The following is a 21,663-nucleotide window of genomic DNA, read 5'->3' as shown; positions in this document are numbered from 1 at the left end:
TACACATGTGTGTGTGTGTGTGTGTGTGTGTGTGTGTGCCCAGCCCCATGCTCAGTCGGTCACATCACACCTCTGATACATGTCTACGTACGTACCTACTTACATGTACTACGCACACACACACACACACACACACACACACACACACACTCTCTCTCTCTCTCTCTCTCTCTCTCTCTCTCTCTGTGCACATTACTCACCCTCCTCCCGACGCATCAATGCCTAACCCCGGCCCCACAATGCGCATTTATCACTTTCATCATCAGCATCAGCATCCTCTTCGCCATCACACACACAAGGCTTCTCCGCCCTCGCCTCGCCGATCCGCCTTGTTCACGGGTAAATCATCGGTGCCCCCACCCCTTTTTTCACCATTGCATCTCCCTACACATGCTTTGTCTCCCTACCACTCACTCCACCACCACGCACCAAAAAAAGCCCCGTCTTCACACGCCTGCACCACACGTCAACGGCGTCGGGCGGCGTAGCTGCGTGTGCCCATGTGTAATGTGTGTGCATGTGCGTGTCAAGGGGAAGAAGGATTTGACAGGCTTTTTTCGCACCACCGTCACCGGGACGTGTGCCTAGCCATCCGCATCCGCACTCGACTCGCGGCACACGTGGCTGCGGCATAGCGCCGTCCACACTCCGTCTAAGCCTCACTTTATTCTATGCAGCCATCGTCGCAGTACGCCGAGATATACTCTTCCGCTGTGCTTGGCCGCCGCCACTGCTTACTGTCGTGACCTGCCGTCTGCCTTTGCAGTATGTTTACGTACGTACTGCCTCACGCGTGCACGCTACACGCGCAGCAGAGTCATGATCGCGCCTGCATCCGCTGACTCTCCTTCACTAATGCACTATCCGTCCATTCGTCGGTACGTCTTGGCCTTGGCTTGTGTTGTAGAGTTCTAGTACTATTACCATCAACTACTACTGCTGCTGCTGCTACTGCTACTGCTACTGCTTCGACTACTTAACATGGCAGCCGCTATCCAGACAGACTTCTGCACCCATCGCTCCTTCGCCATTCGTCCATGTTCATGCATACTTTCCCACCACATGCCCAGCGGCTCACGTAAATCTAGTAAATACAACATAAATACAGGTAAAAAACATGGCGGCGTCATCCACCTCAACACCTACGCATGGCGGTTGGCACTCGCCTGCATCTTCCTCATCGCCTCGCGGTGTGCATCCAGCATGTGCCCACTGCGCATCATGCTGTCCATCTGGCTTGCTCGCTGCTGCTGCACCATCTCGCGTTGCTGCTTCTCCAGCTCCTTTTGCCGCCGCTCAAACAGCAACGCCGCACGCTGCTGCTCGATAATGTACGTTGTCGACGTTTGTGCTGGCCCTGCATCGCGTATCGAATCCCGCCATCCAGCATACAGTTGCTCACGCCTAGAATTCGACTGAGCGCTGTTTGTCCGCTGTGGCTGGTGCGAGTCAAAGCCTGGGGGCGCCCCTTTACCCGCCCAATCTTTGTTCTGCCACTTTTGCGACGCCGACGGTGGTGCCCGCCGAGGCGATGTCAGGGGTGCCTCAAAGGGGAGCTGGGGTGTTGATGACTGGCGCTGCAGCATTTGGCGACGCTGTGCCAACGTCATTTCTTCTCCTCCCTCTACTTCCTCACCCTGCCCATCAACTTGGTCCTCGCCACGGCCCAAGAGCAGGTGCCCGCCCGAAGAATGTCGCTTCACCAGAGCAGACGCTCGGTTCTTGAGCAGTGTTTCTCTTTTGCTCATCAACGTATTGGTCGGCAGTGGGGCAAGAACATTGGGCCTAGATTTGGAGCTGGCCCGCGAAAGAACTGCTGCAGGTGGAGACCGCGTGTAGATCCGTGGATCCACAAGCGATTCCTGCGACAAAGCCAAACTGTTTCGCTCGAATCCACTGCTGCTGTTGCGTTGCATCCGGCTGCCATTCGACACTCGCCTCGAGTTGCGCTGGTTTCCCTTGAGCGGCGCCGCCAGCTCCTCGCTGATGGGCGCTGGCTTCTCCTCAATTCCATTTGGCAGCATCATTCCTGGCGACGAAGGCCTGAAAATGTCCTCATAATCCGGCTTCTCCGCTCCTTCAAGGTGCTTGGCCCATTCGTTGGTCCGATACGATAGAGCTACTTTTGACATGGTCTCCGGCAACGCACCTTCCCGCAGCACACTGACACGTCGCGTCTCTGGCTCGGTATGCGAGCTGAGAGAAGGAGCGTCCGACTGTGTACCCTTGGACTGCTGGTCCGCGCTACTGGTCTTGGAACTAAACACGGCTGTATCTCTCCTCGCTCCAGCGTTTGCCGCACCTGACTGCTTCGAGTCGGTGCTAGGAGTGAGAGATTGCCGTGCACCAGCCAACGTCTGATTGTCATGCTCCTTTGTAATGTCCGTCTTTGTCGTTTCGTTCCTGGTAGTTGACTCTTCGGAAGCAGGCATGTCACCACTGGCTTTTGTTGCATGGCCAGCGTCGACAAAGGGGTTGTGTTCTGTTCCAATGGGTGATTGTACAGGAGAAAGTTCGCGTATGGATAGCTGGTCGTTGTCGTCGTCCAAAGTTGCAGCAACAGACGAAGCACGGTCGTCGTTCACATCTTGAGTTACAAACACTGCCTCTTGAGAAGCTGCCAGGTCGCGAGAGATGCGTTGCCTCATTGCCGAGACGTCAGACACGCGTTTGCTCACAGCTGGGCGCTCCGTCATGTCGGCTTCAGTTTCAGGCATAGCAGAGACAGACGAGTTGTCATCGTTGCTGTGCGCATCTTCTTCTGTGGGCACCTTGAACGGGAGCGGTACGACAGCAGGCGGTGGGGATACTGTTAACGAAGTCCGGCCTTCGTTTTCGACCATTTGCAGTTGTGGTGTTTCCTCTGGAGTACCTGGCAATGTCTTCTCGCCATCAACTCCACGAGTCGCAACTTCGCGGCTCTCGACTACCGGGCAACCTTCCGCGTCAATTGGTTGGATTTCATCATCGTTGAGAACGCCGACAGTGACTGTGCCTCCTGACGCTTTGTTCATCCTAGCGGCTGGAAGAAGATTTTCGCTGCTGTCGACTTCCTTTGCATCTAAGCTGGTGGACTTTTTGGGACTTGTGACGGATGATCGAGGGCTGCCATCAGGCAAATTCTTTTCGCCGTAAGCCGCTTCCCATTGAGCGCGTTCTTTCTGGAATTCATCCTCAATCTTGCGGCCTCGTTCTTCTTCTTCACGAGCCAGGTCCTGCTGCCTCTCGAGTTGCTGCGCAGCGTCCTTTGCACGATGCTCTTGAATCATTTTCCAGACCCGCAATTGAGAAATGATTCCAGCGACTGCTATGATGATGACACCGGCTAGTTCAGCCTTCATGTTCTTAGTCACGGGATACGTGTTGGTATCCAGAGGGAATGTGGAGTCATTGAGAGCTGCACATGTTAGCAACGCTCACAAGGCATGGGGTTTACACATACCCCAGAGATAGAGCCAAAACTCTTTCCACCCAGCGCCTGCTAAACAGTCGATTCCAAGAACCGACGCGGTGGCGCCTGAGAATGCGATTGATGCAATGAGGCCGTAATTGCGAGTGTAGCGGCTAAAGGATAGTGACCAGCCAGCAGCAGCCATACAGCCGATGAAAATTGCCCGACCTGTGCTCGAGCTGATCAAGCCACCATCCTTGAGACTGAGTAACCACATACTAAGGCAGAAACCGCCGAGCAGGCAGCCAAAGCCCTCAGTCATGTCCACAAAGACCAGTGAGAGTACGCCGAAGATGATGCCTGTGAAGAAGGCTGCCACAAAGAAGGCGCCCTGGATGGCATCCGAGACAGGTGGATTCATGAAGTAGATTATAAGAACCGTGACAGCGAGCGCAGAGAGATAAGCTGCAGATCCGAAGACATACACCCTGAAATCTATTAGTTGGACTCTGTTGGGCACTGCCTCGAACTTACATTTTCTTCTTGATGCCTATGATACCATATACTAAACCAGATACTAGTAAAATCACACCAGTGATTCCCATTGCTGGGGTGAGCTTGGGGTAAATGGGCAGTGGACTCTCCTTGTTAACTACAACCGGTTATCAGTTTCGATACATTAGCTTGTACAACAAATAGACTCACTGGCAGGACTAGAAGGTACAGGCTCGTCAGAAGAAGCCGTCGAGGGAACCTCGGTTTGGGTGGTTGCTGAAGCCGAAGGCTTCGCAGAAGAAGGTACGGCGGACGACGCGCCATTGGACTCGATCCGTGAAGATTGTCTTGCAGAAGGCGTGGGCTCAGGCGTCGATGTGATTGAGGCTTGCCGAGAGGCGCTGTCTCGTGTTGTAGAAGGGGTCGAGTCTTCTGAAGAATTGTCATCTTGCCGGCGCACGGCAGCATGAGGAGCTGCAGCTGTCGATTGAAGACAGACCAGCAGCGCAAGACATATTAAAAGAAAGCGGTAAGAAAAGCGCATGGTGGCGGTACACAGAGATGACGTGCCCTAGCAGTCGCGGACAACTGCCATAGAAGGATTACAATTACCTTGCCTGAAGAAGGCAACAAATGACTTCCGCGAGAATACTCAAACGGGCAAAGGCGCGGCCTTGGATATGTCTGTCGACAATGGCGACGCGCGCACTGATGGGCAAGGAATGAATGCTATGGTCGGTATAAAGTGTTTCAAAGAGCGGACACTAATTACTATAGTAGTGCAAGTGAGTGGCTGAGAAAAAAGAGTGTGGTTGGCATACAAGCCTATGAAAGAGGGGTGCGCAAGACCTGCAGAAGGAAGTGCAGTAAACTGGCAATCGGTGCTGCACAGTGCATACCGGGCGATAAAAGCTATGGCTCGGAATGAGATCCTCTGACGGGATCGACGCTCCCTCCATAAGTTCCAGGAAGCGAGGGGCTTAGCTGGCGCGGCCGCATGAATGCAATATGGATGATGCTGAGCTACCTGGCTGGCGGCGTCGGGATGGCGTGGGTCGTCTCAACGACCCATACTGCAAGTGGAGTGGTTTGGTCCTCGAAATTCTTCATTTTATTATTGGTACGCCAGCCACCAGTCGTTCTAACGGGCTCAAGAATCCAGCCACGCCTCTGCTAGGCGCAGAAAAAGTAAATAGCGTTTCATCCGGTTTTCCTGATGCGGCACTGGTTAGTCCCAGACAGTCGGCTCATTACCTTCTGTCGAGATGCAAACAGAGCATGCCATGTCGGACTTGTTTTTTTGACAAGGGCATCGAGACTAGGATGTCTTCTGATGCCTCAGAAGCTGACCAAGAGGAGTGCTTCGCGAGGCGACGAGGGAGTGCTTATTCCTAGGGCTTGCTCTTCCACCATAGTGGAGTGCTAGGGTTGCGATACGCGGCCTGCATAAGCCTACGGCTCGTTGCATGAAGCACATCCACTGAAGGAGGGAAGCGGGGGGGGGAGGGGGTCCCCTTCTCACATAAAACGTCGACGTGTAACCTCCGTAGTCCCACCGCAAAAGCTTCACAGCCTCAGCATACAGTTAGCCTATAACTATGTATGAGGCATCTTTCTTCGCCGCGCCGCCAAATTGCTCGCGTCATCCGAAAGCAGATAATGTGACCAGGACGTCGGGCCGGGCCAATCCCACAAGCGAAAGACGCCAATACTTGGATCGACCATGAGCCGTGCGAGCCGCCGAAGATCCAGTTCTGCCTTTGGCATACCACAACATGGCCGTGCGCGCCTGTTTGACGTAGCGAAATCCAGCTGTCGCCTGTCAGCCTGCTTGTCACGCGTTTCGCCAAACTGGCACTGACAGCCTCTTTTTTTTGACAATTCTAACCTCCGCCATCCCGATATGCTCAGCTCACCCAGCAACCCAGCGTCCTTTGCTTACTTACCCCATGGCCGATCCCGTCCACCCCTCATTCTTGTCGATCGTCACGCTGTCAACATCGCTCCCGAGTACGACGTTGATCGCAAATCTTGATCTTTGATCTGACTGTGTAGACATGTCACCACCCGGCGCAGGTGCCCTCACCCCGAAACCCGGGTGGGCCTTTTTAAGATTGCCAATACCAGGCAAAAAGCCTTGCAGGCCTGAGGCGCGCAACTCACGACATGACGTTACATGATGGCACCACATTCACCACCTTCAATCATACATTGCCATGAGGAGATGCGAAAGCTGTTTTTTTTTTGCTGGATCACACCAGTGACCTTGAGATAGCCTCTGCGCCATCTTCTCAATACATTTTTTTTCTGTTGGTCATTTTCCATATCGATTCGTGGTTCACGCTATTCCGCTACCGTTTCCCTGCATGCTCCAATACGTCTGCGTCTTCGGTACCAGTATACTGTCCATCACTCGTCCACTAAGCAGCAGCTATCTACTGCTCCGAAACCTGCAGCCACCCCGCCCTCCTCGCTCTGGTCGCCTTTTGTGCGGAGAAGATAACCGGCTTCCCAGTTCTCTAGTATCTCGCCCTTGTTGTCGGCTCCATTGCCATCTCTCCAAAGACACGCGCCGTAAACGCCCAGCTCGCAAATCACACCGCCCCTCTGTAGCTCTCCGTTGCGCAGAATGGCATTTTCCAGCGGAGGCGGCTCAATCATTTCCATCAAAATGTACGCTGGCCAATGGCTCTCGGGGAGCTTTGCCAAGAACGGCGGGATGGCTTTCCGGTAAACGTTGTTCCCGCCTCCCTCCCGTTGGGGCTTCAACACATACTTGACGGCCGTCGAAGCGTCCGTAGCAAGTTTCCGTGCTTCCTGGCCAGCTTCGCTGTCGTCTAGCGGGTAGATGGGCGCAAATGTCTCTAGCACGCGCGCAGCAACCTGGTCATTAGGAAGGAAGCGCTTGAGATGTTGCGAGTGGGGTGTTGCGAGCACCTGCTGTACTTTTTTGCATCCAGCAAGGTGCGTCAAGATGCTGGGACATTTGATTGCACGGCTCTTCTCAAGGTGGAGGCGCGCTACCCAGTCCTCGTCTTTTGGGTAATCGTCTGGCGAGTACCCTGCTCGGAAGTAGACAGTCGTCACTTCGTACGATGTCGCTGGCGAATTTGGTGGCGTATAGACTAACGTGCGATCCGAGTCAAGCTTCGTATGAGTCAAGGTTTGGCCAAACGGCAAGCGAAACGAGCGGACGCCGTTTTCTTCTAGCAAAGCATATTCGAGATGCCTTTGGTCAAAGACGTTCCTCTCAGGGTCCTGTACAACGAACAAAACGCAGAGAGGTCGGCCAGTGCGCGATGCTCCATATGCCTTGTGCGCTGCAGCGAGACCTTTTGCTAGGGAAGAGGCAGATTTGCTCAATTGTAGAGCCTCCTCTTTGATGGTTAAGCGTGTCGATTTCGGGTAAGCATCAATAGTGAGTAGATACTTGTGCAACGCCGACACCTGGCTGGAGAGACCACCAAATGACGACGCAATAGTGTTGAACTCTACCTGCTTCAATCCGGGTGGAGACTTGGATTGTGACAAATCTTGATGCACCATGTAATCTGAGCGGAAAAGCCCCAATGAGAGGTCTTGGACGTAGCCTTCCTTTTTGACCTCGAGATGGGTATGCCATAGCTTTGCAACAAAGTCGTCTACATCCAACAGCTGCTCCACAATGCTCTTCAGCCATGATTCGTCCCTCGCGATTGCCGAGTATAACTCGTTGTAAGCCTTTTGTATGGCGAGTCCCTGCTCGAAACAAGAGCGTGGGAAAAGACTGGGAAACAAGGTGACCGGAGCTGTGCTTGCCAATACACCTGACGGGTCCTGCGAGGGATTGACGAACGAGGGCGCGGGACGCACCGCTAGGCCATGCGCTATGGACCAGTCCTTGAGATTCTCCAGCAGGTACTGCTCCTCCTCCTGAGATAGCTTTGGCGGATACTCTGCATTCGCTATAGAGGCCATGACTGCTGGTACGATGAGAATGTTGTGGAGAGAGGTTGGATGGATTGCTGGAGAAAGTACCTCTTGAGAAACTTACAAATGCAGTCGGCGCTAAAGCGATGGTCTCATCTGCCCCGCTACTACGGTCGCGAACCGACTCACTTGCTTACATCACTCGGTCGGCGAACGACGCCTTGTCTAGCAATATTCATGTGTGATACTGGGCGTCCAATGCTCTTGCCCTTGAGTGCCCCTCCTCCGTTCTCACTGCGCCGCTTGTAACGCATGCACTTTACCCCTCCTCGCGCTGTCACATGACCGCGTGTGCTCAGGTACGTGGCGAGCAAACGGCGCGATACAGAGCATTGGGCACACGCCACACTGAATACCTACCCTTACGTCTTTTACCTTATTAGTCCCGACAACTCCTTGATGCCCATACAGGCTCTCAATCAATCAGCATGTCCACCAATGATCCCTGGCTATGGAGTGTAGACGAGCTAGTCGCCAACCTATGTCACTCACCCACCCTATTCATCCGTGCAGGGCATTCTCTCGATAACATTCCGGATAGCTCAGCTCTTGAGACAGAGCTGCGAGCGCAGAACATGACAGGAAACACGCTACTTACTTCATTTGGAATGCACCAAGTAGTAATAACAAACAAACTGAACATATCCCCTATAAGCCAGCGGTTTGCTCTGTACTCAGTGATAGAACTGCTTCGACGAGATTCACGTGGCTACCATATTCAGCACGCGGCCAATGCAGGTGTAACACCGCTCAATGATAACGCCCCAAATACTTCGCCAATTGCACCAATCACTCGAAGCCCACATATAGCGTCCAATCAACGAGGGACTGAACCAAAACGAAGCAGAGTTGAGATCCTCGCAGTCGGGCCAGTGCGCCCAACACCGCAAACGCAGACACAGACGCATCACACATCAAATGAATTTGACCATCTTCTGCGATGGCAAGATACAGGTGAAGAAGACAAGGTGATCGACTTTGCTGCTGAAGACAGTGAAGAGGACGATGATTCTATCGGTGCAGATGGAGAAGATGAAGACATAGACGAGCCGCACGAACTCGACGAGGTAGAGATACCAACAAGTCAAACCAAGCTCCCTTCTGAGGAAATTGTCAATATTATTAACGAGTGCATCGAGGCCTACAGCAAATCCTGGGAACCAAATGCAGGCGTCCCCCGCGGCGAGGAAGTCGTCTACAATGTCGATGCCATGTGGGACGAGGCCGAAGCCTCTGGACAGAGAAAAAATCTTGTACAAAAGTACGATGAAGATTATGCATATTTCAGCCACAGACTCGACAAGCTGTGTGATGAGATTGTCAAGGCTGCTGGAAGCAACCCCGTAAGTGAATGTTCTTGTAATTCTATTGAAGGAAGACTAACATCAAGTTACCATCTAGAATGACGTACGCACGCAATGTCGCAATCTTGAGACTACTATCCAGGCAATAGAACTGGCCGGTTGGCTAAGGGATATATACCAACTGGAGCCTGTCGGTAGCGATGACGAGCTTGCAAGTTCACCCGACGATGCCAGCATGGCATCATTACCAAGACCCCAGGCTGTTGCAACTACTGAGGTCATCAATCTGGATACTTCGCCCGAACCTTCGGGAAGGGCGGTATCAACTGTGCAAAAGCCTGATCAAGATGTGGTTGGCGGCGCCGGGGATTTATTGAGCTACCAGAGGCGGGCATCAACACCGAACTTCATCCTTCGTGACATTGCTAGGAATTCCTCGAGCCGCCAAAGACAGTCGCTCTCACCTGAGATCGCCATTACGCACAGCATAGAGCCTGTAGTCAACAAGCACCGGGACCCTCTTTATCCCAATGGCTCTCTCTACCCCAATGGCTCTCTCTACCCCAATGGTCCTCGACACACGCCTATTCTCCGAAGATATGGAGAAGACCCTGAAAACGCTTCGATCAGTTCGGTACGCCGCTGGAGATGGCAGGACTTAACCGAGAATTTTGACCGCAAGCGTATCGTTTCCAAAACTATTTTTGAAATGGATGTTAGCGATCGCGAGTCGGTTCGAATCCGTGTCCAGCTCATTGGCAAGACAGATCTATTAAGGGAAATCGCAGCGTTCATCGACATGCTATGGAGAGGAGAATCGAAACTGCAGGGCGTACTCCTTCGAGATCTGGCCAAGATTACCAGCTTTACCAATCTGTTTCTGTCGTGGTGGTTCTGCAGGAATTATTTTGATGCACCAAACGCATCTCCGGAAGAACTAGAAGAGCTCAAGTCTTGTTTAGCGGACGGATCTGCTGGAGCCTCTACCTTCTACGATTACCTTTGTAAAATTATGGAAACAACCTTTAGCGAACAAGCTCTGCAGCACCCTGACCAACCGTCACAGGCAGAGATCATTGAGATATCAGACGACGACTGAGGACATGCAGTTGACCGCCTAGCATGCTGTCTAGTGTCTTTTCATGCCCGGTGTGGTATGTCATCAGAGGGCATCTAGGCCTCGGCAGGCATATAAGATGCCGATGCGGTGAATATCGCACTACACTACAGGCGGCGCATCTCGGCAGTGTTACTAGCTCCTAGCCGACTCGCGCTTCCCACACGCTTAATCCAGCAGGGTCAATGGGCATCTGCAAGCTGATAGGTAGTACTTACATAGTATGTATGTAGAGTGTGACCAAAGTTTGCTGCTCACGTAAGAATGGGATCCATATTTCCGCAGACTTGAAATACCATCGGGGTCCGAGACGTGGGGATGCCAGTCACGTGCTCTGTACCACATACATGTTCACCGAGGTACAGAGTCCCACGTTTACTCAGATGAGCTTGTCTGGAACTTCTACGTGGAGCCGCTGGCGAAAGGATCTGACAAGATACGAGCGGAGGGCTCCGGCAACGGAAGCCATGAGCCGGGCCCGGGACCCCTCATGCGTACGTTCTCACAGAATAACAAGGCCGGTAATATAAACGGCATCCTCATAGTGACGCTTATTAACCCCGGGCGCGGAATGCTAACACGACGGGCCAATCATGGTTGGTTTAATTGATGTGCATGACCGGCATTCCCTGGCTCCGCGCTATTACCGCATGTAACTCAACTTTCGGGATTGACACATTTTCAGAACAAGTCCTCCCGCTCTTTCCCACTCTTCTTTCCAACCCTGACTTCAGCACAAAAATACACATACACAAACCCCCATCGCATTCTCACGCAGTTTCACGCCCCGGCGCAATCAACCACCATGGAGGCTCTTTTGCGCCAGTCAAAGTCCATGTGTCCGTTCCTTCACAAGACGTCACCCGCCACGCTGCGCTCCCTCTCCACCACCACGGCCGCCGCTCCTCGCCATGAAGTGTCGCCTAGCGCTGGCAGCATGTCGAATCTCCAGGTGCTCGCTCGCCGCTGCCCCATCATGGGCAAGGCACTTGCTGTGCAGACTGCCCGCAATGGCAACAATGCACTAGCCGGCGCTTTCGGTGGTGTGCGTGCTTACCACTCGCGCGTGAACCGGGCAAGACTCCATACGACGGCGTCCAAGGAGGCTCAGGCTATCGACATTGAGAATCTGAGAGGCCAGAAGGGTATGAATGCTTGCAAAAAGAGTGAATACATGACATCGACAAGCTAACGCAGCACAGGCCTGGCTCCGTTTCCCCACGCACCCCTCAAATCCGTTGTTAGCAAGCCTTCCAACTTTGCCGCCCCTGTTACTTCCAAGGGCTCCAATTTCGACTATGAAGGCTTCTACCAAAACGAGCTGGAGAAAAAGCACAAGGACAAGTCGTACCGATACTTCAACAATATCAACCGTTTAGCCAAGGAGTTTCCTCGTGCGCACAAGGAATCGACTGAGGACAAGGTGACGGTATGGTGCTCCAACGACTACCTGGGTATGGGCCGTAACCCACATGTTCTCAAGACCATGCATGAAACGCTGGACACGTATGGAGCAGGTGCCGGAGGCACTAGGAACATCTCGGGCCACAACAAGCACGCCGTGGCACTGGAGAACACAATCGCAAAGCTGCACTCCAAGGAGGCCGCGCTTGTCTTTTCTTCGTGCTATGTAGCCAACGATGCGACGCTGGCAACTTTGGGCAGTAAATTGCCCAATTGCGTCATTCTCTCGGACAGCCTGAACCACGCTTCCATGATCCAAGGTATTCGCCACTCTGGCGCAAAGAAGATGGTGTTTAAGCACAACGATGTCGCAGATCTTGAAGCAAAGCTGCAGTCGATTCCTGCAGAGTATCCCAAGATCATTGCATTTGAGAGTGTGTACAGCATGTGCGGATCTGTTGGTCCTATTGAGGAAATCTGCGATCTTGCTGAAAAGTACGGCGCGATCACCTTTTTGGATGAAGTCCATGCTGTAGGCATGTACGGACCACACGGTGCTGGCGTTGCGGAGCATCTGGATTACGAGGCGCACAAGGCAGGCCGACCCCAGGGCACGATTCAGGATCGTGTGGATATTATCACTGGCACGCTCGGAAAGGCATATGGCACTGTTGGCGGCTATATTGCAGGTTCCTCTAAGCTAGTTGACACGATTAGGTCGCTTGCTCCTGGCTTCATCTTCACTACCTCGCTGCCACCCGCAACTATGGCCGGTGCTCAGACTGCTATTGAGTACCAGGCAAACTACCAGGGTGACAGGCGCCTGCAGCAACTGCACACTCGGGCAGTCAAGGATGCATTGAGCGCGAAGGACATTCCAGTCATCCCGAACCCTAGCCACATTGTGCCCATACTTGTTGGCAACGCCGAAATTGCCAGAAAGGCATCGGATATGCTTCTCGAGGATTGGGGCATCTACGTGCAGGCGATCAACTACCCTACCGTTCCAGTCGGCCAGGAGCGCCTTCGCATCACGCCTACGCCTGGCCATGTCCGCGAGTACCGTGAGCACCTGGTCGAGGCTGTTGACGCTGTGTGGACACAGCTTGGCATCAAGCGCACCAGCGAGTGGGCTGCCGAGGGCGGCTTCATTGGCGTGGGCGAAGCTGGCAAGGCTGAGGAAACCCCTCTCTGGACAGACGAGCAGCTTGGCCTTGTTGATGTCATCCGCGAAATGAAGGCCGGCCAGGGCGCGACTGGTGTGCTCGAAGCCGTGCTTGAGCACGAGCGCAAGGCCACGGCACAGGCTGTTGCAGCCGCAGCATAGATGCGCGGGTGTTCTGGTGTATATGGTGACGATGGTCTGGTCGCTCTTTTGTATAGTTTGAGACCTGGATAGCCTAAGATGATGGCTTAAAAGCGCAGCGCAATACAATTGTTAATTGTCTGCTTATACATTGTTCCATGATGTGCGTGTGTGTTGTTGTCTGTGCATGTGTGCATGTGGCGGTGTGCGTGGCAGTGGTGGTGATGAGTTGCGGTGATACAATAGGCAGCGGCGCAGACAAAGAGTCGAGGTGAATGAATGCACGGTCGGACGCTAGCGGAGCTCGCGATGTCTTGAGCCTGTGCAAGTTCCAGACACGCTTTCATCATCAACCCGCGCCCGCCGCAACGCGACTCTCGCCCTCCTGCTCTGGCCCTACCCACCAGCCTGGACCCGCGCTTCTTCTACAGTCTCTGTATTGATCATTGACTGCACGGCACGCGCGTGCGCAAACGCCAACTACGCATTGCCGAGCTAACACTCTCACGAGCAACCACCGCATGCTCGCCTCATATTTTATCAACCCCCAGTTCGCGCCGGTCTCTCGATCCTGAGAGGGTACCACCATGGCTCCTCCGCCAAAGCGAAAGCGACCTGACCGCACTTACTCACAGGATGACGATCGCACCGGCCGCCCGTCGCCGCATCGCCCGCAGAACATGGGACTCGTGCATAACCAGCAGCAAACCAACAGCCCACGCGGCGGAGGCGGAGCGGGTAGACGGCCCAGCAGAAACAATGGCCGCGGCGGCTCCAGCGTTCCCCAGAGCCCTAACGTTTCTCATGCATCGCCGCCTGCCATGTCGCCCACCAGCAATACTTCCTTCACATCAACCAGGCCGCCTCAGCCGACACCGTCCACTCCTGTGCGCCCTGCCGCCCCTGCGCAGCCCTCGAGACCCACGACGCCGCGCCAGGTGCCTGAGAGCAACGAGTATCTAACGCCAGACCGGGTCGCTCATTGGAATGGCGAGGCACGCGACGCTGTGGTGCAGGCTGCTTTGTCTGCCCAGCGCGAGGGCAATGTACTCGCCCTATCGGTCGTATTCCACGAAATCATCGAGGCGTCCATAAACCATGTTCTGGATGCTGGCGAGTTGGGCTCTGTAGTGCGGGACATTGTATCGGTACCGACCGACGACGACATTGACTCAACATCGACTTTCCTCGATACTTTGAGTTCGCTCACGAACGATGAGAGCAAGCAGGTATCTGTACGGCAGATGCTTGTTGCCACCAATATCGACGTTTCACGCATGCGCTCCGAGCTCGAGAACGACCTCTTGAAGTCGCTGGGTCTGGTTCGCGATAGTTTTGGCAAGATGGCTGTTCGCAAAGCCACCCACGCACTGTACCGGCAATCCAACTACAACCTTCTGCGTGAAGAGACTGAGGGCTACTCGAAGCTAATGACCGAATACTTCACCACTGTAAACAGCGAACCACCAAACCAGGAAGTCGTGAGCGAGACCTACCAACGGGTAAATGCACTCATTGGCGCCTTCGACTTGGATATTGGACGAGTTCTCGATGTGACACTCGATGTGTTTGCCAATCTCCTAGTCAAGCACGGTAGATTCTTCGTCAAGTTGTTACGGACGAGCGCATGGTGGCCCGAGCTGCGCGGTTTCGATAACATCGAATGGGAGGAACCTGAAGTTCCCACGCTTCCGCGGTGGGCTGAGCCAGGCTCCAAGCTCTGGTATTACTCAGACGAAGAGAAGGAAGAGCAGCTGCGACTACGCGAATCCCGAGACCGAAAGTTCTGGCAACGTGTAGGTGAGCTGGGCGATCGGGCAGGCGTTCAGGCATTCTTTGAGCTTGGTGCACGCCGTGTAATTTCGAACAACAGACAGCCGGACCAAACTCTACCCGCCGAAGGTGCACCACTCTCCAAGCAGCAAGCAGCTCGAAAATGGGCAGACGAATGGATGACGCAAACCAAGACTCTTCCCCCGTCTGGAAACGACATTGCAGCACAACTTCTCGGCTTCAAGCTTCGTTTCTATGCTTCTGACGTCCGTGATGCTTCAGATGTCCTCCCCGAAAACCTCATGTACCTAATCGCGCTCTTGATCAAGATTGGATTCATTTCCATTCTTGATCTATACCCACATCTATACCCATTGGAAGAGGATATGGCTGCGCACAAGGAGAAACTTCTGAAGGCTAAGAAGGAAAAGGAGGACAAGGAACGCGGCGCAGTTTCTAATGCGTTGACTATGGCTGGCGCATTACCTGACGATACACCTGGACAACCTGCCGTTTCCCGTCTAAGGGATACCGAAAGCAAATCGAAACCGGACACCGGAAGAAATACACCTGTTAATCCCGACGAATCTGCAGAAAAGAAGAAAGACCTACCCGAGCCAACAGATCAGAAGTATACTCTTTTGAAAAGTCTATTGTGTATTGGCGCACTACCGGAAGCATTATTTATCCTTGGACGCCATGCCTGGTTCCTGGAAGTATACCCTGAGCTCCAGGGTCTCATCTTCCGTTTGGCCCACCACTCCTTGAGCAAGATGTACGAAGCATCAAAGCCTACTCCGTTCGAAGAGCCCTCCATTTCTATCAAAGGATCAAGTGTACGTGGCCCTCCGAGGCCCAGTGACTTCATTCCTCGACGGACTCTTAGATGGGCAAAGCCTGACCAGAAGGATTCTGATGGAGGCGTTGATTACAAGTTCTATTGGGAAGACTGGGTTGACAGTGTCCCTGTATGTCAAGAAGTAGACGACGTGATCAAGCTTTGTACCAGTCTCTTAGGCTTGGTCGGAGTCGAGTGCGGTAGGGATACCGTGCTCCTGACAAAGATCATACGCATTGGCAAGCGAAATCTAGCCGATGACCCCTCAGAAGAGAACCGGAAACGATGGATCAACTTTTCAGCCACCTTTATCGCGCCTGCGGTATCCTTCACCGGCAGGAACCCCGGAATTATCAATGAGGTGTGGGACCTCTTCAAACATTTCGACACTGCCACTCGATACACCATTTACCAACAATGGTTTAACGGAATGCTCAAGCCAGCCAGCAAGAGGGCTTTCGAACAAGTCCGCGATGAGACCAAAAAGACAATGAGCCGTATTTCTGCTACCAACACGAAGGAGTATGGCCGTAAAATAGCCAAAATTTCGTACGCCAGTCCTGGATGGGTCTTCAAGACAACGGTCAAGCAACTAGTCAACTACCCCAATATGATTACTGCTTTGGTGGAGTGCAGCCGATATCTCACCTTGCTCGGATACGACGTCTTAACCTGGACCTTGGTGACGTACCTTCTCAGCCCCGATAAAGGCTCGCATCAGGACGATGGCATGTTATCTGCCCCTTGGCTTAAGAACATTGCTACATTTGTCGGCAAAGCTTACGCAAAGTATCATTTGATGGACCCCGTCCCAATACTTCAACTCACCATGCGCCAACTCTTAATTGCAGAAGGTGAGCTCTACATGTTGGATGTGCTTGAGCAGATGGTCAAGTCTATGGGCGGAATCAGCCTCAGCGGATCCGTCTCCGAGGCGATGACCCTAGCCCTCTGTGCTGGACCAGCGCTTCGAACATTTACTTTGCAGCATCGCTTAGCGGATTATCGACACTTGGCCGGTTCTTCTGCGCGACGTCTGGTTAGGTGCCTGAAAGAGACAGGTCTGGGACCGCAGATTCTTATTGCACTTGCGCAGCACGTGGAGGCTTACATTCACCGTGTCGATCAGCAAGAGGTTCCCGATAAGCCAGTTCTCTTCAACGTTGACAAGCTTCGCTCCAATCTGCTTCAGTATCTGGAGCTCCTCCGGGCATACGTTACCGTGGATGACTTTGACACGATCTTCCCGCCTCTTATCGAGATGATGTCTGATTTCAACATCGAACCAGATGTTGCCTTCACCATTGCTCGCGCAAGTATAGCTGCCAAGGCTAATGAGTTCCGAACTGATCAACGTGCGAAACTCATTGCCAACACGCAGTCAAATGGTGATACTTCTATGACAGGCATTGAAGAGGAGTCAGCCACAAACGGCGCCAAAGCCGAAGGAGCAGCTACCGAGACAACAAAGACGAGTGAAGATGTCGAAATGGCAGATACAGATCCATCTGCCGTCTCGGAGAAGCCTTCATTACCCGAAATTCCAAACGCAGAAATCGAGCGCCTGGCAAATCAGCTCCAAGAAAAGTTGCCCGCTAAGTTTGGTAATCACCCATGTTTGTCATACTATGTCACGTTCTGGCAACTTTCTCTACCAGATGTCGACATTGGGGGAATTGATCAGCAGTATAAAGAGACGATTGAATATTTCGAGCGGCAGTTGCCTGCCCCAGTCCCTGACCGCCGTGGCTATCGACCCAACGTTCCTAAGGCGGAGACCGATGCCGCACGACGGGCAAAGCATGAAATTCCTAAACTCAAGGAAGAAAGACAAACCGTTACACAAGCCAACACGGCGACACAAGACAGCCTCAGGGCTGAGCTTAAGGGATGGTTTGCTGGTGTAGCGATGATTGGTCCACAGTGCGATGCGTTGCACAATGCTTTGCTCCAAGACTGCTTCGTTCCACGCAGCCGCATGTCGCTGGAAGACGCGCAATATGCCTCGTCCATGCTCATGTTCATGCATAGCTCAGGCGTTCCTGGATTCCGCATGAGTAGATTGTTAGACGTCCTCTTCACTACCAACAGACTTACAAGCATCATCAGCATGTATACCGAAGCAGAGTCATTGTCCTTTGGCCGATTCCTTAGTGACATACTTCGTGAGCTACAAGTTTGGCACGAGAACAAGGACGATGCGTACGCCAAGAACGCACTAGGACCAGAAAAGAACCTTCCTGGTTTTGGGAGGAGTTATGATGCCAATGGAAACGCTACAAGTTTCTTTACGTACGATCAGTTTTGCATGGTGTTGTTCAAGTGGCACAAGTCGCTTACTACTGCGCTGAAAACTTGTCTTGAGACTGGCCGCTACATGCAGATGCGCAATGCTATCAACGTTTTGCATGCTCTGGGTAACAACTTCCCCAAGGTTCAAAGCTTGGGCACAGAGCTGAAGCAGACAATCGAACATCTGAGCAAGAACGAGGAGAGGGGTGATCTCAAGAAATCATTGGAATCGGTCCTGGGTCCTATTACCAAGGGTGAGAAGACCTGGCAGGAGGACCATGTATTCCGTAATGTAAGTCCACTTCATTTGCTGAGTATTCGACGGCGAACTGACGCAACCCAGGTACCTGCACCAACACCTGCTCCCGGAAGTACGACCAATACTAGTGACAAGGCTGCAACAGAAAACAAGAAGCCTTCGCAAACACAGGACACAAAGCTCAATGCGTCTGCACCTACTTTCAAGCCAACTTCCGAACCGTAAGTGAAGTGTTGACACCGCCACTCCCAGTAATGAGACTGATCGCCCCCCTTAGAAATGGAACCCAACAAACCCCTCTACGAGACATGGATGATAGCACATCGAAGCGTAATGTTTCTACACCCGGAACTCCTGCGCCCTCAAGAGAAAGAGACTCGATTCATCCCGCATCTAGACATTCTGATGCTCAGCCATCTACCCCCTCTCAACAACAAGAGCTGGTAATGGGCAGATCTGCCCCTAAGCCGGGACCTCCAATGCACCCGTCATCTGTACCACAAAGACCAGATGGTAGAAATATGCCCATGCAACCCGCCACGGCTGGAAGACCATCACATGCTTTGCCATCCCGGCCGGACTCACAGCCATCGAGGGCACGACAATCAGAGCGTCCTGTTATGGATCGGCCGCCAGAAGCTGCGCATAGCCGCTACGACAACCGAGGCCCTCCACAAAGTGACTATGGTCGACTGGACCGCCCCGGAGACGTCGGACGTCACCGTGAGCCATCTCCTGGTCGTCGTGGGCGAATGCCTGATGGTAGAACCCCTGAAAGAATACCTCCTACGGCCGAACATCGAGAATGGTCTGGCAGAGAGCGCGACTATGACGACCGCACTTTGCGAGCACCACTACGAGATACACGGGCGCCACCAGTTCGACCACTACCCACCTGGGATGCGCGCGACGCCAGAGACCCAAGAGATCAACGTGAGCGTCCTGACCCTCGTATGCACCCTGGACCTTCAGCGATGGAGGCCCGTCGGATGCCGTCTTCCGCCTCATTGAATAATGAATATCGACGAGAGGTTCCACCAGCCAATGTCCCTTACGGTATGGAACAGAACGACAGGTCTCAACGGCTGCCCCAGGCGCCAATATCGGTCAAGGAAGAGCCCACAGTTAATCCTGCTCGTGCTGCCCTTATTAATCAAGTTGAGCATGGCAGACACGAAGCACCAAGACCTGACCGAGACAATCGTCGGGAGCGTGATTCTCGTATGAATTCTCCTCGTCATGGCGATGACAGACGCGGGGAAGATCGTCGAATGGAGGAGCGCTTGCCTGGCTATCATGGACGCAGCGATATGCCGCGTGAACATCGAGATGACCGCTCTCTCCCTCTACCACCCAGCAATCGAGACCGACGAGATGAAATGGGATCAGGCGCACCTACAGGACCGCGTGGCGGACGCAACGATCCCGCCACTTCATCTCGTGCGTCAAGGGACATGTTTCAACCAAACTCTGGCCCACGATCCTCGGGGCATCAGGCCCAAGACCCCAATTACGGGAGATTGAACCAACCCTCGGAGCCTGGGCCACCATCAGGACCTCGCAGTGACCGGACGCCGTCACAGTCGCAACCTCCTACACCTACTGCACCTTCTGGTCCTGCAGCGTCACTACCTGCAGGTGTCCACCCTAGTAGGCTTGTGAACATCGAAGGCAGAGGACCAAATGGCCCGCCACTGCAGACGAACGTACCGAACGCCCCAAGCGGTCCACGAGGTTCCAATAGAGCATCTCAGGGTCAAATTCCATCATCGCCAAATGGTTGGGGTCCTCCCACGGGTCCTGCAGCTGGAGACCGGGGGTCAAGAAATGGTGGGAACCCTTTACGGACTATCAATAATGTCTTGTCAGCGAACACGCCTGGTGAAAGGACTGGTGATCGTAATGTCCCGCCTACCAACCCACCAGTTCGTGGTCGCGGAGCCGCCCGGGCCAATGGACCGATAGATGGATCCGGTGGCACGGCAAGTCCCATGTTACCACCGCCTCATGGTTCAACGCCAAACCAATATCAGAGAGGTGGTAGAAATGACGACAGTCAAAGCAGGGTAGAGGGTATCCCGCAGGAAGATGTTCGCTCAGAGTCTCGTAGCCACAAGGACAGCAGACGGAGTGAAAAGTCAGGACGAGAGCGATCAACAGATCGGCCTGACCGTCGCTCTGACGAACGAAGCAGCCGCAGTGGGACTTCGGATCGCATAGAAGGCGAGCGTAGCTCTGAGCGTGAGCGTGGAGGACGAGAAAAACGTGGTGGTGATAGAGAAAGCAGTCGACGAGATCGCGAACGAGAAGGCGAGTCGAGGTCAGGACGGGAACCACGCGAGAGCAGCAGGCGTGAGCGAGGCTCCCGCGATGAGGGACGAACTTCAGGGAGGGAAGAACGTGACAGGCGAAGCCGAGGAAACGGTGGAGGAAGTGGAGGAGACGATGGCCGCAAGAGAGGCCGCGATCCCCAGGACCAAGCACACGGTGATGCAAAGAGGAGGCGATAGAACCATGGATTATTGGGAGTCAGGGAATTGCTTATCAGACGCAAAGATGAGGATAATGAAAGGATCGTCGACAGCAGCAGAGGTCACCCGTCTCATCGAACAACATATTATCTTTTTCTTTATCTCGCTGTTTATTTCCAGACTCGGCGAACATTCAAACAGGAAAGGGGGAAAAGGCTGCATTGCACGGCGTCCATTTTTCGATTCTTTTTTACCACACCTCTCCTCAAAGCAGCTTTTTTCTTGCTCACTCTCTCCCTTGAAAGAGCGTATACATACACTATTACGATACCCTGAGCCAATAATCGCAAAAATCTTTCATGCGGAAATCCATGTTTGGGCGTTTTTCTTTTCTGTATTTTCCAAGATGAGAATTGAGCTTGGCCAATGAGTTTTTTCATTGAATAGGGCGTTGGCGATATTCTCCCGTGACGAGGTTTTGAGTTGGGTTTTCCTTTGGGATTTTGTCTCAATAGTACTTGGTTTTGTGGGGATGTGGAGATGAAGATTAAGCTACGAATGAAGGCTTTCGGACTAGAGCTATGGAAAGCGTGTTTCGTCTTTACAGGACTTGGACAATGTACCGCGCGTCTTATTATCTATAGCTGTGCTAATATGTTGGGGACCTGTCTTGAGCTAGCGCCTTGTCATGAAACGAATAACATAACCTCTTGGAGCCAGTTCAGCTAGACCAGCCGGAGGAGCCGGTAATAGGCAGCCACAGGAGTAAGTAGCCGGAGAAGCCAGGTCAGTGAGCAGCGGGTAGTTACAGATGTAGATATGTACATAGAAATAGTGAGATTGGAGCTAAATCTGCATCCCTCCCTCTTCCGCACTGTTTACTGGCTGTAAGTGTATATGAGGTTACCAATCACCGTCATTGGAAGGTTTTGGGACCTGCTCGGTTGCTCTGTTTCCCGTCTCCGTTCGCCTTCCTTTCTACTTGGGCTTCGTAGATGTCGGTTAGCGTTGCAACTAGTACGCTGATCTAGGTTAGGATGACAA

The 21,663-nt window shown here is 53.2% G+C and overlaps 5 protein-coding genes across 5 annotated transcripts; 3 read left to right on the top strand and 2 right to left on the bottom strand.

Moving 5' to 3' along the window:
- Positions 1–899: 899 nt before the first annotated feature.
- Positions 900–4,684, bottom strand: PSV08DRAFT_220617 (uncharacterized protein). The gene is made up of 4 exons (XM_014226794.2): positions 4,097–4,684; positions 3,926–4,043; positions 3,443–3,879; positions 900–3,397 (listed from the first exon to the last, which is right to left on the bottom strand). Exons 1-4 carry the CDS (start codon positions 4,428–4,430, stop codon positions 1,143–1,145), a joined length of 3,144 nt encoding a protein of 1,047 aa, XP_014082269.2. The 5' UTR covers positions 4,431–4,684; the 3' UTR covers positions 900–1,142.
- A 1,423-nt stretch (positions 4,685–6,107) lies between these two features.
- Positions 6,108–8,262, bottom strand: PSV08DRAFT_220613 (uncharacterized protein; the record flags this gene model as incomplete). The annotated part of the gene is made up of 4 exons (XM_066092162.1): positions 6,108–7,845; positions 7,920–7,933; positions 7,985–8,020; positions 8,231–8,262. The coding sequence occupies 4 exons, from the start codon at positions 8,260–8,262 to the stop codon at positions 6,296–6,298; spliced, it is 1,632 nt and encodes a 543-aa protein (XP_065949318.1). The 3' UTR covers positions 6,108–6,295.
- A 21-nt stretch (positions 8,263–8,283) lies between these two features.
- On the top strand, positions 8,284–10,562 carry PSV08DRAFT_199875 (uncharacterized protein; the record flags this gene model as incomplete). The annotated part of the gene is made up of 2 exons (XM_014226796.1): positions 8,284–9,198; positions 9,257–10,562. The coding sequence occupies 2 exons, from the start codon at positions 8,284–8,286 to the stop codon at positions 10,256–10,258; spliced, it is 1,917 nt and encodes a 638-aa protein (XP_014082271.1). The 3' UTR covers positions 10,259–10,562.
- A 519-nt stretch (positions 10,563–11,081) lies between these two features.
- Positions 11,082–13,007, top strand: PSV08DRAFT_177605 (pyridoxal phosphate-dependent transferase; the record flags this gene model as incomplete). The annotated part of the gene is made up of 2 exons (XM_014226797.1): positions 11,082–11,421; positions 11,479–13,007. The coding sequence occupies 2 exons, from the start codon at positions 11,082–11,084 to the stop codon at positions 13,005–13,007; spliced, it is 1,869 nt and encodes a 622-aa protein (XP_014082272.1).
- Positions 13,008–13,573: 566 nt separating this feature from the next.
- Positions 13,574–21,000, top strand: PSV08DRAFT_388284 (transcription factor/nuclear export subunit protein 2-domain-containing protein; the record flags this gene model as incomplete). Its single annotated transcript, XM_066093487.1, has 3 exons — positions 13,574–18,181; positions 18,233–18,369; positions 18,468–21,000. The coding sequence occupies 3 exons, from the start codon at positions 13,574–13,576 to the stop codon at positions 20,656–20,658; spliced, it is 6,936 nt and encodes a 2,311-aa protein (XP_065949317.1). The 3' UTR covers positions 20,659–21,000.
- Between the last annotated feature and the right edge of the window lie 663 nt (positions 21,001–21,663).

Source organism: Bipolaris maydis (genome assembly GCF_028858645.1).
Source record: "Bipolaris maydis strain C4 unplaced genomic scaffold PSV08scaffold_5, whole genome shotgun sequence".
NCBI lineage: Eukaryota > Fungi > Ascomycota > Dothideomycetes > Pleosporales > Pleosporaceae > Bipolaris > Bipolaris maydis.
Note: the sequence above shows the minus strand (reverse complement) of the source record. Positions and strands in the feature narration are given on the sequence as shown.

Coding starts and splice junctions, on each gene's coding strand:
- PSV08DRAFT_220617 (XM_014226794.2), bottom strand. CDS start 4,430: ATGCGCTTTTCTTACCGCTTTCTTTTAATATGTCTTGCGCTGCTGGTC. Junction 4,044..4,096: donor TGTACCTTCTAGTCCTGCCA/GTGAGTCTATTT, acceptor AACCGGTTGTAG/TTAACAAGGAGAGTCCACTG. Junction 3,398..3,442: donor GTTTTGGCTCTATCTCTGGG/GTATGTGTAAAC, acceptor TAACATGTGCAG/CTCTCAATGACTCCACATTC.